This window comes from Dendrobates tinctorius, unplaced genomic scaffold (assembly GCF_039654945.1).
Source record: "Dendrobates tinctorius isolate UK_male_01 unplaced genomic scaffold, ASM3965494v1 ptg000037l, whole genome shotgun sequence".
Taxonomy (NCBI): Eukaryota; Metazoa; Chordata; class Amphibia; order Anura; family Dendrobatidae; genus Dendrobates; species Dendrobates tinctorius.
The window spans coordinates 23,347,104-23,366,497 of NW_027361705.1; the positions used below are offsets into that span (position 1 = coordinate 23,347,104).

General features: G+C 48.7%; 1 protein-coding gene across 3 annotated transcripts in view; it reads right to left on the reverse strand.

The window, feature by feature from the left end:
* Positions 1 to 9,210, reverse strand: part of TMEM138 (transmembrane protein 138) — a 58,840-nt gene extending 49,630 nt beyond the window's left edge. The window contains exons 1-2 of one of the 3 annotated variants that reach the window (XM_073573911.1): positions 8,868 to 9,210; positions 3,495 to 3,639 (exon numbers count right to left, since the gene is read on the reverse strand). In XM_073573911.1, coding sequence (XP_073430012.1) covers positions 3,495 to 3,622 — 128 coding nt within the window. In that variant the 5' untranslated portion in view covers positions 3,623 to 3,639; positions 8,868 to 9,210. The remainder of the gene's footprint in view (positions 1 to 3,494; positions 3,640 to 8,867) is intronic. The other 2 variants (XM_073573910.1, XM_073573909.1) reach the window with 2 other exon arrangements.
* Between the last annotated feature and the right edge of the window lie 10,184 nt (positions 9,211 to 19,394).

The following is a 19,394-nucleotide window of genomic DNA, read 5'->3' on the forward strand; positions in this document are numbered from 1 at the left end:
TCTTGAGGGAGAATTCCCTGTATGTCAAAAGGATCGAAATGCCTTTTTGGGGTACAGAGGATTTCATTTTTGGGATTTATTTTTTCTTCGTCAACTATTGAAATGGATCCGGCCAAGGTACAGGCCATTTATGATTGGGTTCAGCCCACTTCTTTGAAGGCCCTCCAGAAGTTTTTGGGTTTTGCTAATTTTTATCGGAAATTTATTGCAAAACTTTCTAGTATTGCCAAGCCATTGACTGATCTTACTAAGAAGGGTGCTGATGTGTTGAATTGGTCTCCGGAGGCTGTTTCTTCCTTTCAGGAGCGGAAGCGAAGATTCACTTCTGCCCCGGTTTTGTGGCAACCTGATGTCTCACTCCCGTTCCAGGTAGAGGTGGACGCTTCTGAGATTGGTGCAGGAGCTGTTTTGTCCCAAAAGGATCCTGTAACATCTAAAATGAATCCCTGTGCTTTCTTTTCCCGAAAGTTCTCTCCATCTGAACGTAACTATGATGGGGGGAATCGGGAACTGTTAGCCATGAAATGGGCATTTGAGGAGTGGAGACATTGGTTGGAGGGAGCTAAACATCAAGTAGTGGTCCTCACTGACCACAAGAATTTGACTTACCTGGAGTCGGACAAATGCTTGAACCCTAGACAGGCTAGGTGGGCCTTGTTTTTTTACACGTTTTGATTTTGTGGTCTCTTTTCTTCCTGGAACGAAGAATGTCAAGGCTGACGCCCTCTCTAGGAGCTTCTTTGCTGATTCTCCTGTGGTGACCAAGCCTGCTACCATCTTAGGCGAAGGGGTAGTTCTTTCTGCCATCTTGCCCGATTTGAGACGTGCTCTGGAAGAGTTCCAGGAGGACAAACCTGAGCGTTGTCCCAGTGGAAAGTTGCATGTTCCTGACCAGTGGAAGAAGAGAGTGATGTCTGAAGTTCATTGCTCTGCATTGGCTGGTCATCCAGGTATTTTTGGTACTAGAGATCTGGTGAGTCGGTCTTTTTGGTGGCCCGCCTTGTCTCGTGATGTCAGGAATTTTGTGCAGTCCTGTGGGACTTGCTCCCGGTCTAAACCTGGTTCTCGCTCTAGTGGGTTGTTGATGCCTTTGCCGGTCCCCAGGAGGCCATGGACCCATATTTCAATGGATTTCATTTCTGATATGCCTGTCTCTCAGAGAATGACTGTTATTTGGGTGATTTGTGATAGGTTCTCTAAGATGGTTCATTTTGTACCACTCCCTAAGTTGCCATCTTCCTCTGAGTTGGTTCCCCTGTTTTTGCAACAGGTGGTTCGCTTGCACGGGATTCCTGAGAACATTGTATCTGACAGAGGAGGTCAGTTTGTGTCTAGATTTTGGAGGACTTTCTGTTCCAAGCTGGGAATTCAGTTGTCCTTCTCCTCTGCTTTTCACCCTCAGACCAATGGGCAGACGGAGAGAACAAACCAGACCTTGGAGTCATATTTGAGATGTTTTATTTCCGCTGATCGGGTTTCATTTTTGCCCTTGGCCGAATTTGCTTTAAATAATAGAGCTAGTTCTGCCACTTTGATGTCACCTTTTTTTTGTAACTTTGGGTTTCATCCTCGATTTTCTTCAGGGCAGGTGGAGCCTTCGGCCTGCCCAGGTGTTGACACTGTGGTGGAGAGAATGCACCAGATCTGGGACCAAGTGGTGGATAAGTTCTCTCTCTCCCAGGAAAAGGCCCAGCGGTTTTCCAACCAACATAGGACCATTGGTCCCCAGTTTAAGGTTGGTGATATGGTTTGGTTATCATCAAAAAATATCGCTATGAAGGTGGCTTCTCCTAAGTTTAAGCCTAGATTTATTGGACCTTACAAGATTTTGGAGATTATTAATCCGGTCTCTTTTCGTTTGGCTCTTCCTGTCACATTTAAAATCCATAATGTGTTTCATAAGTCCTTGTTGAAGAGGTTTGTTGAACCAGTTGTTCCTGGGGTGGCACCTCCGGACCCTGTATTGGTTGAAGGTAACATGGAATATGAGGTAGAGAAGATACTGGATTCCCGTCTGGCTAGACGGAGACTCCAGTATTTGGTTAAGTGGAAGGGATATGGTCAGGAGGATAATTCCTGGGTCTCTGCCTCTGATATTCATGCCAAAAGATTAGTGCGTGCCTTTCATCGGGCTCACCCTGATCGCCCTGGTGGCGTGGATGATGGCTCGGTGACCCCTCCTCAAGGGGGAGGTACTGTTGTGAGTTCATTTTCCCCTTCACCATTGAGGTCTGATGAACTCACTCTTCTGGTGAAGGAAGGTAGTGAGGCTGATTACCAAGCACCTGTGCAGGATGATGATGACTGGGTGACTGGAATTGCTGACTGGATATAAGGCAGCCGACGCCCTTCTGCCTTGCGGGTGATTTCTCTGAGGGATTCTAGGAGACCATTCTGATTCCTGCTCCTCAAAAGCTAAGTTTTCTGCTCTGCTTTTTGCATTTGTGTTTTGGTTTTGTTTTGCCTTGTTCTTCTGGATTTCTGCCATTCCCTGCTGGGGTGAGCTGAATTCCTTTTTGCTCTGTCTTCAGAAAATACCTGAGTACTGATATAGTCTTTTTGAAGCCTAGCGTCTTCAGGGCTTTTTTCCCTATCAGTCTGTTGGCTTTTGTTTTGATAGGGTTTTGGGCGGATTGCAGACAGCAGCTTTTCTATCCTGTCCTATTTAGTTAGGCTGAGCAAATGATGGGGCCCAAGCTATCTTTCTGTGTGAGTGTTTTTTCATCTTGCTTCACCGTCATTATATGTTGGGGGCTGCCTATTGCTTTGGGGGTCTGCTCTGGGGCAGTTTAGATTTCTCTTTCTGTCTTTAGGCTATTTAGTTCTCCGGCTGTGATCGAGGGGTCTAGGGCACTGTAGGAACCCCCCACGGCTACTGCTAGTTGTTGTTGATAGGTTCAGGGGTCTGCAATCCGATAGCTGCCAACTTCTCTGGTTTTCTGGACTTAGCTAGTATTTCTGTTTTTGCCTCCTACGGTCACTCATTCATAACAGGATTGTACGTCAAATGTCAGAAAGGGGTTAATCTGAGTGCACAAAAAACTTTATCTCTCGGATAAGACCCTATTTGCGCTGATCTCTCCTACAGTTTCTTGCATATAGACGGCTTATGAGGGTTGATCTCACTGACAGATTCCCTTTAAGCTCCCCCATACAAATTAGACTAATAATCGACAGAACTGGATGTGTTTGGGGCAACAGCCAACTGATTGTCAAGGGGGGGATGTAGATTGGCAGTCCAAAATCAGACATGCCCAAATGCTTTGCTCTCCCTGAGATAAGCTGGCAGCCGAGATATCTGCGTGTGGCTTTCCCATACAGAACACAGGAATGCTTGGCCGAACGTTGTGCATTTGTGTATGAGAGACACAATAGAAATGACTGTCAGCTGAATGATCGGCCGCAGCACTGTCCAGCTGACAGCCATCTACTGTGTATGGGGGGGCTTTTTACATTGATTGTTCTTACAGGGTTTGGTTGGGGCAATCACTTACATGAAAAGCACCAGCTGGATAACTGGCGCTGACCGTAGGAGCTCTGAAAACGAATTCACAAACAAATCATAAACCAGGAGCAGGAACTGGAGCGTAAGGACCAGACTGTAATTCCCGGGCTGCAGCATCCTCTCCTGACACCGACCTATAGTAGGAAAAAAGCAGAGAGGCTGATATACATCAGTTAGGATGGAGGGCAAAAATTACAGGAAGATGCAAAAAAACATAAATCCAGCGTTCTGCCTAGTACAGGGCCTGGAGAGGGAGAAGCGTGACACAGGGATGTAATGCCTTACCGCCATAAACTATACATGTACCGGGGATGTTGGGCTCACATGTATGGAACGCCATAAGTGGCGGGTGCCGTCTGTTTTGTACTCCCAGCAACTGCCTCTATTCTAATTGCAATGAGTGGAGCTAGTGCTTAGCGCTGCCATGCAGGTGGGTAGGGTCTCATGCGAGCACCTATCGGACTGCTAACGGGTTGCCATCGGAGCTGGATGCACACTGAAGGGCTTTGTTGCCCCTATCTTAGTCCTCCACAGGGTGGGCGACACAGAACATTATTATTTTCACTATATACTGTAGTGCTGGAGCACTGCAGTATATTGTGCAAGCTCCATGCTCTCTGCGACCAAATAAACAAAAAGTAATTTTATAAAGTGTTTTTTTTTTTTTTTTTAAACATAACCCCCTTTCAAAAAAATAAAAATTAAAATCATCCATCTTTTGCCAAAAGCAAAAATACTGTTCCCTCCTCCCATATCAGAAGAGTAATGGGGTTAAATACCTACCGATCGCTGTCTTTTTCGGGTGCCAGAGCTGCCCCCGTTCTCTTCTGAGCCACGTGATCGAAATTCACATCGGCCGACTCACACCACGTCCTCTCTGTGGAGAGGTAGTTCCCTCCACACTGTACCTTATACTGAGAAAGCGACTTTCAGTCCTCAGAGGAGACGCAGTATGAGCCAGCCGCTCTGAATACTGGTCACGTGGCTCAGAAGAGGACTGGGGTCGGCGCTGGGATCCAGAGAAAAGGACCGGGGTCGGCGCTGGAATCCAGAGAAGAGGACCGATGGGGGTTGGCAGTATCAGGAGAAAGGGAAGGGGGGGGGGTCGGCAACGGGATCAGCAGAAGAGAACGGGTGTCAGCGGCGGAATGAATAGAACGGGTGTCGGCAGTGGAATCAGAAGAGGAAGGGGGTTGTCGGCGGGATCAGGAGAAGAGAACAGATGTTGGCGGTGAGATCAGAAGAAGAAGGGGGTTGGCGGAGGGATCAGGAGAAGATAATGGGTGACGGCGGTGGGATCAGAAGAGGAAGGGGTCAGAGGCGGGATCAGGAGAAAAGGATGGGGTCGGCGGCAGGATCAGGAGAATAGGATGGGGATCGGCGGCGGGATCAGGAGAATAGGATGGGGATCGGCGGCGGGATCAGGAGAATAGGATGGGGATCGGCGGCGGGATCAGGAGAATAGGATGGGGATCGGCGGCGGGATCAGGAGAATAGGATGGGGATCGGCGGCGGGATCAGGAGAAGAGGACTGGGGTCGGAGCTGGGATCCAGAGAAACGGATGGAGGTGGCAGTGGGATCAGGAGAAGAGGACTGGGGTCGGTACTAGGACCCGGAGGAGCAGACCGGGGTCGGTGATGGGATCCGGAGGGGGGGACCTCGGTCGGCGCTGGGATCCGGAGGGGAGGATGGGACGACAGGAGCAGGAGAGCAGGAGGAGAGGACGGGAGCAGCGGTAGGATCTGGAGAAGGTGATCAATAGGTATTTACAGGGATCTTGTGACACCATTGACTGCGGCATCAGAGGTGAGTGGTGATGACTCCGTTACGAGCCTGCACACTGCCGAGACGCCTGCACGGGCAGCGTGTTCTGAAGACAGGACATGTGCACGTGTTTTAGCGAGTGTTTGGAGTCATAAAGTTGTCCGCACCGCTCACCTACAGCAACAACACTTATAAGGGATTAGGGAATCTATTTTTTTGTAGGGAATCTATTTTTTGCTATGAGAGCTTCTTGAAAGAGAAGGACATGAGCACGGGTATGACTGGTACTTGTAGTTCCACACCAGAAGAGTCTCAGACAGCTGAAATGTAAGTGGTAACTAAAGGAGCAGTAATGGAGGCAGCAAGAGAAAGGCTGAGCTACAAAAAAAGAAGACAGGACGGCACACACAGGACGACGATACACACTCACAGAGGACGACGATACACACACACACACAGGAGGATACACACACAGAGGAGGATATACACAGGGATATATACACACACACACACACACACACACAGGAGGATATACACACAGGAGGACGATACACACACAGAGGAGGATATACACAGGGATATATACACACACACACACAGAGGAGGATATACACACACATAGGAATATACACACACACAGGAGGAGATACACAGGATATACACACGCACAGGAGGAGATACACCCACATAGGAATATACACACACACACAGGAGGAGATACACAGGAGGACGATACACACTCACACAGGACGACGATACACACACACAGGAGGATACACACACACACAGAGGATATACACAGGGATATATACACACACACACACACAGGAGGATATACACAGGAGGATACACACACGCAGGATGATACACACAGGAGATACACCCACATAGGAATATACACACACACAGGAGGAGATACACAGGAGGACGATACACACACACAGAGGAGGATATACACAGGGATATATACACACACACACACACACACAGAGGAGGATATACACACAGGAGGATATACACAGGAGGACGATACACCCACATAGGAATATACACACACACACAGGAGGAGATACACAGGAGGACGATACACACTCACACAGGACGACGATACACACACACACACACACACACAGAGGAGGATATACACAGGGATATATACACACACACACAGAGGAGGATATACACACAGGAGGATATACACAGGAGGACGATACACACACAGGAGGATATACACACGCACAGGAGGAGATACACCCACATAGGAATATACACACACACAGGAGGAGATACACAGGAGGACGATACACACACACACAGAGGAGGATATACACAGGGATATATACACACACACACACACACACACAGAGGAGGATATACACAGGAGGACGATACACACACAGGAGGATATACACACGCATAGGAATATACACACACACACAGGAGGAGATACACAGGAGGACGATACACACACAGGAGGATACACACACACACAGAGGAGGATATACACAGGGATATATACACACACACACACACAGAGGAGGATATACACACAGGAGGAGATACACAGGAGGACGATACACGCACAGGAGGAGATACACCCACATAGGAATATATACACACACACACACACACACAGGAGGAGATACACAGGAGGACGATACACACTCACACAGGACGACGATACACACACAGAGGAGGATATACACAGGGATATATATACACACACACACACACAGGATGATACACACACAGGAGGATATACACACACACAGAGGAGGATATACACGCACACAGAGGAGGATACACACACACAGAGGATATACACACAGGAGGAGATACACAGGAGGACGATACACACACAGAGGAGGATTTACACACAGGAGGACGATACACAGGAGGACGATACACACACAGGATCATATACACACAGGATATACACACACAGGAGATACACAGGAGGACGATACACACACAGGATGATACACACACACAGGATCATATACACACGCAGGAGGAGGATATACACAGGGATATATACACACACACACACACGCAGGATGATACACACACAGGAGGATATACACACACACAGAGGAGGATATACACGCACATAGGAATATACACCCACAGGAGGATACACACACACACAGAGGATATACACACAGGAGGAGATACACAGGAGGACGATACACACACAGAGGAGGATTTACACACAGGAGGACGATACACACACAGGATCATATACACACAGGATATACACACACAGGAGATACACAGGAGGACGATACACACACAGGATGATACACACACACAGGATCATATACACACGCAGGACGATACACACACAGAGGAGGATATACACAGGGATATATACACACACACACACACACACACACGCAGGATGATACACACACAGGAGGATATACACACACACAGAGGAGGATATACACGCACACAGAGGATATACACACAGGAGGAGATACACAGGAGGACGATACACACACAGAGGAGGATTTACACACAGGAGGACGATACACACACACAGGATCATATACACACGCAGGAGGATACACACAGGAGGACGATACACACACAGGAGGAGATACACACACACAGGAGGAGATACACACACACAGGAGGACGATACACAGGAGGACGATACACACGCAGGAGGATACACACAGGAGGACGATACACACACAGGAGGAGATACACACACACAGAGGAGGATATACACGCACATAGGAATATACACCCACAGGAGGATACACACACACACAGAGGATATACACACAGGAGGAGATACACAGGAGGACGATACACACACAGAGGAGGATTTACACACAGGAGGACGATACACACACACAGGATCATATACACACGCAGGAGGACGATACACACACAGGAGGAGATACACACACACAGGAGGATATACACAGGAGGACGATACACACACAGGAGGAGATACACAGGAGGAGATACACACACACAGGAGGACGATACACAGGAGGACGATACACACACAGGATCATATACACACGCAGGAGGATACACACACAGGAGGAGATACACACACACAGAGGAGGATATACACGCACATAGGAATATACACCCACAGGAGGATACACACACACACAGAGGATATACACACAGGAGGAGATACACAGGAGGACGATACACACACAGAGGAGGATTTACACACAGGAGGACGATACACAGGAGGACGATACACACACACAGGATCATATACACACGCAGGAGGATACACACAGGAGGACGATACACACACAGGAGGAGATACACACACACAGGAGGATATACACAGGAGGACGATACACACACACAGGATCATATACACACGCAGGAGGATACACACAGGAGGAGATACACACACAGGAGGAGATACACAGGAGGACGATACACACACAGGAGATACACAGGAGGAGATACACACACACAGGAGGACGATACACAGGAGGACGATACACAGGAGGAGATACACACACACAGGAGGACGATACACAGGAGGACGATACACACACAGGATCATATACACACGCAGGAGGATACACACACAGGAGTTCGATATATACACACAGGAGGATTACTTATCGGAGCCCGCTGGCCTGCTCTATCAATAGCGCTGCCGCCATGATCCTGGAGTGCTTGCTGCCATGACAACCGTTATCTGCCAGCAGAGGAGGTGCAGTACAACCCAGGAGACCAATGATCCACAGTAGAGAGGTGACGGAGCACATGGGAGACGGCCATTTTTGGTGAGGGCAGAGCTGTGACAGACTGTTAGAAGTCACGTCTGTCATGTCTGTGACAGTAGCGTGGCTACTGGGGCGCAGGGGGGCGGCGCTCTGATGGGGCCCACCCACTGTAACTGTATCTGCGGCAGAGCAGGGAGAATCGATTATCTCCCTACTTGCTCTGCTTTGTTCTCTTTTCTGTGTGCAGTGTGCACAGGACCTGTGATGAGGTCACAGGAGGGGAGGAGTCAGGGGGGTCACATGATCAGGGGCTGTGCTGGTTGTCAGTGTTGGATGAGGGGAAGTTTCTGTGTGGGGTCAGGAGGGGTTTACAGGGTGCATGTAGCAGAGCTGTGTGTGTACGAGGTGTAAAGAGTGGAGCCGTGTGTGTAGGAGGTGTATGGAGCGGAGCCGTGTGTGTAGGAGGTGTATGGAGCGGAGCCCTGTGTGTACAAAGTGTACAGAGCAGAGCCGTGTGTGTACGGAGTGGGGCCACATGTGTATGGAGCGGAGCCGTGGGTGTACGGAGCGGAGCCATGTGTATGGGGTGTACGGAGCGGAGCTGCGTTTGTACGGGGTGTACGAAAAGGAGCCCTGTGTGTACGAAGTGTACCGAGCTGAGCAGAGATGTGTGTACGGAGTGGAGCCATGTGTGTACGAGGTGTATGGAGCAAAGCTATATGTGTACAAGGTTTACGGAGTGAAGCCATGTGTGTAATGAGTGGAGCCGTGTGTATGTGGGTCGCCCTCGCACACCCAGGGCAGCGGGGTACCCGGTACCGGGCCGGTATCGAGGCGGGAATGTGTCACAGCAGCGGTGACCCGGTCCGTGGCCCTGGGCGCCCAATATCAATGGCGGTGATGTTAATGGTGTTAAAGTTTATTTGAATAGTTTGTGACGCCACCCGTGGTGTTTGGCAAGTAAGATGGTAAGCCAACGCTGCGTGCAGATCCGCTTGGACTGATGGTGTGGTGCAGCAGAGATGGTATAGCTCCCCACAGGTGGAGCTGTAGTCCCAGGGCAGTGTAGGTGCAATGGATGAGGAGAGGCGCAGAATGGTATGGATGCTGGTACCCAGGTGTAGTGGTGCTGGAATAACTGGAGGACACCAGAGTATGCGGTTCCAAAGCTTTACTCACTTTGCAGTTCACACAACTGTCTGCCTCCGTACTGTGTTCTCCAGGTCAGGGCTCCAGCCAACCTCCAGGCAGGATAGGATTCTCCCTTCCACACTCCGCCAACATGTACCTTACTGAACGACTCCTCCAATGCGCCTTTAGGTGCGAAGCACTCCAGTACTTACCCTGGAATGCCTCTCTGTAGGTGTTCCTAGTCTTTACTTGTATGACAGACAGCTGTAGCCTGCTTCGGGGACTCCTCACTGCGTCCCGGCTCTCTATTCAGTTGCTGTTGTGTCCCAAGTCTATGATGGGAGCAAGGCGTTAGCGGCTCACTACTCCTCCGGTGTCTGTTGCCGGACATAAAGATCCAATCAGCCTCGGGGACCGGGCCCCGGCCTTTGCGCTCTCTGGACTGGAAGGGTTCTCTCTCTTTCTCAACCTGCTTCCCACCGTCCTTCTGTTCTCTTTCGTTCCGATCTGTTCTATCTCTCTTATGGAATCTGTAGTCTTCAGTCTACGTCTCTTTCTCCTTCTCTTCCTTCTCTAGGAAGCTCATTCCACTAAGACCAGTCCTCAGCCTCTCCTGACTGACTGCCTTCCTCCACCTTGAGCTCCTCTCAGGCTGACCTGATGTCAGCCTGCTCTCTCTCTGGGACTCACCCCAAACTGACCTTCTGTCAGACTGACCTGAAATCCTACACCTTCCCTCTCTTTTATATCTAACTCCACCCGCCTCCCCAACACCTCTGTTACGAAGCCAGGGACCACAAAAGGCACCCTATGACCCTTCCAGCATAAAGCATGGATGGGTCCCTGCTGAACTATCCTGTGTGTGGGGTGCAGGTGTTGGAATGCGGAAAGGAGTTCCCACCTTACCTGCATGGTGGGGCACTACACCTTAGAAGAAGTTGCAGTACCTCTGTGGCGACTGAAGCCTCAGGGGCGCCACATATGCTAGGTGTATGGAGCGGAGCCGTGTGTGTACGAGGCATAGAAAGCGGAACTGTGTGTGTATGAGGTGTGCGGAGCCATGCGTGGACAAGGTTTATGGTGGGGAGCATCCATACCTCCCAACCATCCCGGATCCAGCGGGACAGTCCCGATCTTGAGAGAGAGTCTGCCCCACTGCCGTGGCCGGGAGCTTACTTTTCCTGCGGACACAGGAGTACACGGCGGAGCCCCGAGGAGCACTTTAAAATTCACACGTGACGTTCCCCCGGAAGTGACGTGCTAGAAGCTGACCAGAAAGGATGTAATTTCAGGAGGAAATTGGGATGCAACCATGGAGGCACTTCAGGGAATGCTTCAGATCCATTACCGTGCCCTCCTCCGACAGCACGGACAGCGGGATCACCTTGGACTCGGGGATGTCGGCCATGTGAGCGGATCATGATATGTCTTGCACGGGAGGCTCAGGTGGGCACTACACTGGGAGCTGGGCTACTATGGTATCTTTATAGAATCTCTGTTTCTTTCTCTCTCTCTCTCTCTGTTCTTTCTTTCTTTCTCTCTCTGTTCTTTCTTTCTCTCTTTAATCTTTCTTTCGTTATTTCTTTTATTTCTTTTTATTTTTTTCTATAATCTTTCTTTCTCTCTCTCTCTATTCTTTCTCTCTCTCTCTATTCTTTCTCTCTCGCTATTCTTTCTCTCTGTTCTCTTTCTTTCCCCTCTTTCTTTTTCTTTTTTCTTTCCTCTCTTTCTCTCTCTGTTCTTTCTTTCTTTATAATGTAGCCCCCTTCATATGGTATAATACAACCCCCCCCAAAGAATATAATGCAGCCCCCCCTGTTATGATGAGTCACCGAAAGAGGAAAAAACAAAATACCAGCTAAGTCCAGAAAAACCAGAGAGGTTGGCAGCTATTGGATTGCAGACCCCTGAACCTATCCACAACAACTAGCAGTAGCCGTGGGGGGTTCCTACGGTGCCCTAGACCCCTCGATCACAGCCGGAGAGCTACATAGCCTAAAGACGGCAAAAACTAAACTGCCCCAGAGCAGACCCCAAAGCAATAGGCAGCCCCCAACATATAATGACGGTGAAGCAAGATGAAAACACTAACACAGGTAGAAAGATAGGTTGAGCAAATGATGGGGCCCAAGCTAACTACATAGGACAGGATAGGAAAGCTGCTGTCTGCCATCCGCAAAAACCCTATCAAAATGAGCCAACCGACTGATAGAAAAACAGGCCCTGAAGTCGCTAGGCTTCAAAAGACTATATCAGCACTCAGGAAAAAAGAGGGGGAGAAGCCAGCGCTGCTTGTGGTCAGAACGTAATACAAGAAGTGTGAAAACACACATAGGTTTCAATCTGTATTCAAAAATGAGACATTTAGCAAAAAATTGATCAATTGTTTGAGCTACCCCGCCACGTCAAGGCAGTCTCGTATGGGGAGTCCTACTCTACGTTTTTTATATTCGCTGTGCCATTACGGCCTCCTAAATGTATAAAAGCAAGACCTCATTACATGCACACTGTACCTCAAGCATTTCAGAATCGCTCCTATGGCACCAGAGAGGACAAGCGCAGATAAAGATTAGCCAGGTCCATGCAGACATTTCAGGTCCAACCTCCACACTGCCTGTCCAGCACCACATGATAAAGGACGATCCAGGCCCAGATACAGGTGCGTAATCAAATAAAGCCTAGGGCAGGGCAGGGCTGCCGTTTAATGTGAACAGCAGCCTAGATCAATCACTGAGAAAACAGAAAGAATGGCGTACATGACCCAGCGCGCACGGCTACAGTGGTGGTCAGCCACAAAACCAATATCAAGAAAAAAGAGGGGGAGAAGCCAGCGCTGCTTGTGGTCAGAACGTAATACAAGAAGTGTGAAAACACACATAGGTTTCAATCTGTATTCAAAAATGAGACATTTAGCAAAAAATTGATCAATTGTTTGAGCTACCCCGCCACGTCAAGGCAGTCTCGTATGGGGAGTCCTACTCTACGTTTTTTATATTCGCTGTGCCATTACGGCCTCCTAAATGTATAAAAGCAAGACCTCATTACATGCACACTGTACCTCAAGCATTTCAGAATTGCTCCTATGGCACCAGAGAGGACAAGCGCAGATAAAGATTAGCCAGGTCCATGCAGACATTTCAGGTCCAACCTCCACACTGCCTGTCCAGCACCACATGATAAAGGACGATCCAGGCCCAGATACAGGTGCGTAATCAAATAAAGCCTAGGGCAGGGCAGGGCTGCCGTTTAATGTGAACAGCAGCCTAGATCAATCACTGAGAAAACAGAAAGAATGGCGTACATGACCCAGCGCGCACGGCTACAGTGGTGGTCAGCCACAAAACCAATATCAAGAAAAAAGAGGGGGAGAAGCCAGCGCTGCTTGTGGTCAGAACGTAATACAAGAAGTGTGAAAACACACATAGGTTTCAATCTGTATTCAAAAATGAGACATTTAGCAAAAAATTGATCAATTGTTTGAGCTACCCCGCCACGTCAAGGCAGTCTCGTATGGGGAGTCCTACTCTACGTTTTTTATATTCGCTGTGCCATTACGGCCTCCTAAATGTATAAAAGCAAGACCTCATTACATGCACACTGTACCTCCACTGTAGCCTTGCGTGCTGGGTCATGTACGCCATTCTTTCTGTTTTCTCAGTGATTGATCTAGGCTGCTGTTCACATTAAACGGCAGCCCTGCCCTGCCCTAGGCTTTATTTGATTACGCACCTGTATCTGGGCCTGGATCGTCCTTTATCATGTGGTGCTGGACAGGCAGTGTGGAGGTTGGACCTGAAATGTCTGCATGGACCTGGCTAATCTTTATCTGCGCTTGTCCTCTCTGGTGCCATAGGAGCGATTCTGAAATGCTTGAGGTACAGTGTGCATGTAATGAGGTCTTGCTTTTATACATTTAGGAGGCCGTAATGGCACAGCGAATATAAAAAACGTAGAGTAGGACTCCCCATACGAGACTGCCTTGACGTGGCGGGGTAGCTCAAACAATTGATCAATTTTTTGCTAAATGTCTCATCTTTGAATACAGATTGAAACCTATGTGTGTTTTCACACTTCTTGTATTACGTTCTGACCACAAGCAGCGCTGGCTTCTCCCCCTCTTTTTTCTTGATATTGGTTTTGTGGCTGACCACCACTGTAGCCGTGCGCGCTGGGTCATGTACGCCATTCTTTCTGTTTTCTCAGTGATTGATCTAGGCTGCTGTTCACATTAAACGGCAGCCCTGCCCTGCCCTAGGCTTTATTTGATTACGCACCTGTATCTGGGCCTGGATCGTCCTTGATCATGTGGTGCTGGACAGGCAGTGTGGAGGTTGGACCTGAAATGTCTGCATGGACCTGGCTAATCTTTATCTGCGCTTGTCCTCTCTGGTGCCATAGGAGCGATTCTGAAATGCTTGAGGTACAGTGTGCATGTAATGAGGTCTTGCTTTTATACATTTAGGAGGCCGTAATGGCACAGCGAATATAAAAAACGTAGAGTAGGACTCCCCATACGAGACTGCCTTGACGTGGCGGGGTAGCTCAAACAATTGATCAATTTTTTGCTAAATGTCTCATCTTTGAATACAGATTGAAACCTATGTGTGTTTTCACACTTCTTGTATTACGTTCTGACCACAAGCAGCGCTGGCTTCTCCCCCTCTTTTTTCTTGATATTGGTTTTGTGGCTGACCACCACTGTAGCCGTGCGCGCTGGGTCATGTACGCCATTCTTTCTGTTTTCTCAGTGATTGATCTAGGCTGCTGTTCACATTAAACGGCAGCCCTGCCCTGCCCTAGGCTTTATTTGATTACGCACCTGTATCTGGGCCTGGATCGTCCTTGATCATGTGGTGCTGGACAGGCAGTGTGGAGGTTGGACCTGAAATGTCTGCATGGACCTGGCTAATCTTTATCTGCGCTTGTCCTCTCTGGTGCCATAGGAGCGATTCTGAAATGCTTGAGGTACAGTGTGCATGTAATGAGGTCTTGCTTTTATACATTTAGGAGGCCGTAATGGCACAGCGAATATAAAAAACGTAGAGTAGGACTCCCCATACGAGACTGCCTTGACGTGGCGGGGTAGCTCAAACAATTGATCAATTTTTTGCTAAATGTCTCATCTTTGAATACAGATTGAAACCTATGTGTGTTTTCACACTTCTTGTATTACGTTCTGACCACAAGCAGCGCTGGCTTCTCCCCCTCTTTTTTCTTTATATCAGCACTCAGGTATATTCTGAAGACAGAGCAAAAGATCAACAGATCAGAGACAAAAATGGAATTCAGCTCACCCCCGGCCGGGGATGGCAGAACTCCCAAAAAACAAGGCAAAACAAAAACAAAACTGAAGAGAACAAAGCAGAGCAGAAAAACTTAGCTTTGAGACGCAGGAATCAGACTGGTCTCCAAGAATCCAGCAGGAAAATCACCAGCCAGGAAGAAGGGCGTCGGCAGCCTTATATCCAGTCCTCAATTCCAGATACCCAGTTATCATCTAGCTGCCCAGGTGTTTGGCAATCAGTCTCACTACCTTCCTTCACCAGAGGAGGGAGTTCATCAGACCTCAATTGTGAAGGGAAAAATGAACTCACAACACCCCCCCCCATAGGGTATTGTTGTGAATTCTCTTTCTGGGCTCCCTCTGGTGGTTACTGGAGGTAGTGGAGCTGGTCAGACTGACAGAGGCTTTCCACCTGATAATGATAATGACGATTGAAGATCTGGGGTTTCTGACTGGAGTATTTAAGACAGCTGACTTCCTTCAATCCGTGCTGGTGATTTTCTTCCTGTGCCTTCTGAGGTCTGATGTCTCCAGCTCAGTCACTGCATGGTTCAGCTAAGTGGTTCATTTGCTAACCTTTTTGCATTTGATCTGGTTTTGTCTATCTCTGCTTTGTGCAGATCACCTTGCTCCTGCTGGGGTTGTGCTGAATCACTGCCCATATGTTACTGCTTGTGCCAGTTTGTTCTGTCCCCTGTTATATTGGTCTCTTTTTGCTTTGCTTTCAGTATATACCAGAGTGCAGATATAGTGGGGGCGAAGTCGTGTGACTTCAGTGTTTTTTTGAGCATCAGACGTGTTGGATTTTGCAGGGTTTTTTGAGTGATTGCAGACAGTGTCTTTCCTTTCCTGTCCTGTCTAGTCAGTGTGGGCCCCGTCATTTGCTCAGTCTATTTTCCTGCCTGCGTTTGTGTTTTCATCTAGTCTCACCGACAATATATGTTTGGGGGCTATCTATTCCTTTGGGGTCTGCTCCGGGGCAGTTTAGATTTCACCTTTCTTGCTTTAGGTTGATTTAGCTCTCCGGCTGTGCTGAGCCGTCTAGGGCATCGTAGGTACGCTCCAGGGCTACTGCTAGTTGTGTGGACAGGATCAGGGGTCTGCGATCCGCATAGTTACCAACCTCTCTGGTTTTCTGGTGGCTTAGCCTGGTCCTGCTATCCTCCTCGGTGATCCATCCATAACAGGGTATCATGCTGCCCCCCCTCATGCGGGGTATCATACTACCCCCCTCATATGGGGTATCATGCTGCCCCCCATCATACTGGGTTTCATGCTGCCCCCTCCTCATACGGGGTATATCATGCTGGCCCCTCATACGGGTATCATGCTGTCGCCCCCCCCATACGGGGTATCATAATCATGCAACCACTATATAAATTTAAAAAAAAACAGCTATACTCACCTCTCCTCCTTGCTCCCACGCTGATTTAATGTTTTTAATCCATTATTTCCTTGCTTATGCATGGTTTGGGAGATCCCCACCCCTCTCTTGGGTGGCATGCACATAAAAAGCTATCTTACACCACGTGCCCACATAAGGAAGCGCCTGTCTGAATCCTGCTCATTTAGGTACTGTTCACATGTTCAGGTTTAAATAAATTAGGGATTGCTCCGTTAAGGGTTACCGTGACGAGGTGGAGTAGCTTGGTATACATTTTTTTGCAAAAAACATGTCGACTAAATACCCTGTATTTGTCATCATCTTTCCACTAGCACTAGCTGACTACTGTTATATTTTTTATTACAGAGTATTTTTGCACGTTTGTCATTCTGTGCTTTCTTTTTGTGTTTCTGTCAGTGGGTGGTGTGAACACTGTCCGACCGACCTGTTCACATATGTGTATGTCACATGTGTTTTTAATGACTTTATTATTGAACCTGCTACTGCCCCCATACTGCTGCCAGCCACTGCCCCCATACTGCTGCCAGCCACTGCCGCCATACTGCTGCAAGCTAGTGCGCCCATACTGCTGCCAGAAACTGCCTCCATACTACTGCCAGCCACTTCCCCCATACTGATGGCAGCCACTGCCCCCATACTGCTGGCAGCCACTGCCCCCATACTGCTGCCAGCCACTACCCCCATACTACTGCCAGCCACTGCCGCCATACTGCTGCCAGCCACTGCCCCCATACTACTGCCAGCCACTGCCGCCGTACTGCTTCCAGCCACTGCCCCCATACTACTGCCAGCCTGTGCCCCCATACTGATGCCAGCCACTGCCGCCATACTGCTGCAAGCTAGTGCGCCCATACTGCTGCCAGCCACTGCTGCCAGCCACTGCCCCCATACTACTGCCAGCCACTGCTGCCATACTACTGCCAGCCACTGCCCCCATACTGCTGCCAGCCACTGCCCCCATACTGCTGCAAGCCACTGCCCCCATACTACTGGCAGCCACTGCCCCCATATTGCTCCCAGCCACTGTCCCCATACTGCTGCCAGCCACTGCCCCCATACTACTGGCAGCCACTGCCAGCCAATTTTTCGAGATGGTGGAACGCTCCCAGCCCTCATCCTAAGCCCCTTCCAGTTATAATGTCCCCCATCTTGGGCACCTTCCTTGTCTAATGACCCCCATTGTGATAACATGCCACACCTTCTTAACCCTATTTGTCAAAATATCCCCATTCAATGTATTCTTCCTGTAATAATGCCCCCCTCCCATCCTGGGTCAGTTCCTTTTACATCATCCTCCCTAGTCATGGGTGTTTAATGTATGTTTTTTTTTTTTTTTTAAAGAAATTAAAATACACACAGAGTTTCTTTAGAATATTTTTTTTACTAAACATTAATGTTTTAAAAAAAAACCAAAAAAAAACAAAATATGCAATTACAAAAAAATAGCACCCTGTCAACAGGACAGAGTAGGGAGTGGTGGGATGTCCAGGCTGGTTGGTGGTGAGACAAGAAAATTTATGAGAAACTATGATAGTCTGGATCATATTCATAGTTGGGATATAAGTCTTGGGATGACATTGAGGAGTTGGGGGAAATATGATGGCCTGAGGTAGGTGGTGCTGGTGGTCGGCCATAACCAAATGGTTCGGCAGCGTCAGGCCTGTAGGCTGCCACCTGCCCAAAAAGCTGTGATGCAGCTGCTGCTGGTGGTGGTGGAGGCCCACTTTGGGGATTAAAAATATTAAGAATCCCCGTCATTATAGCTGATGACGGGGGATTTGGGGATGGGACGTCAACAGTCATTAACAGTAAATTGACTGCTGACATGAAAACATTCTGCCGGTCCCGTGGCATGGATCTTAGGCGGGCGGCTAAAAATGAGCCGAATTTGTCCAGCTCATCTTGCTTCGACGAAGTGTCAAGCATACTGAGGGTTTGACTAGTGAGGTTTTCTAACGCACTAGTCGAAGTCTCAGTATTTGGGACCTTTTTTTGTGCCTCCCTTCTCGATGCCACGGGACGGGCAGAAGGTGCCCCCATCCTAGTGGGCCTTGACATGCCACCAGCAGAGCTACAGGCAGCACCCGAGGCAGGAGCAGCAACACTGGACTCTGACGCCACCTCCACCCCAGATGCCGAAGTGCCCGCTGCATAACTTGTTGGCGTTTCAGATACAGTATCTGTGGGCGCCGAGGATGATGGCCTGTCCTCCTGACCATCCGGTGAGGAGAATATTTGTTCCTCCACCTCCTCTCCCAGACCCTGCTCCAGGCTATTTTGATGGGCCGGTGGTGTTTCGGCCCTGATGTTGCCGTCAGTTCTGTAGAAGGAAGACAAAAAACATGTTAATTTAAGACTACTTTAAAATGTTAACAAAATGAAAAAAAAAAATTTATATATAAAATTTACCTACGCAAGTTCCTGCTAGTTAAAATAAATTGTAGCTGGTCAGCATATTGCACTCTACCCCTCGGAGGCGAGCTTCCGCTTGGAGGTTTGATGGATTTCATGAAGCGGTCTGTGACAGACCTCCAGCGTTTCTTTACATCTTCCACTGAAATGAAAAAATAACAAAAATGATTTTTAAA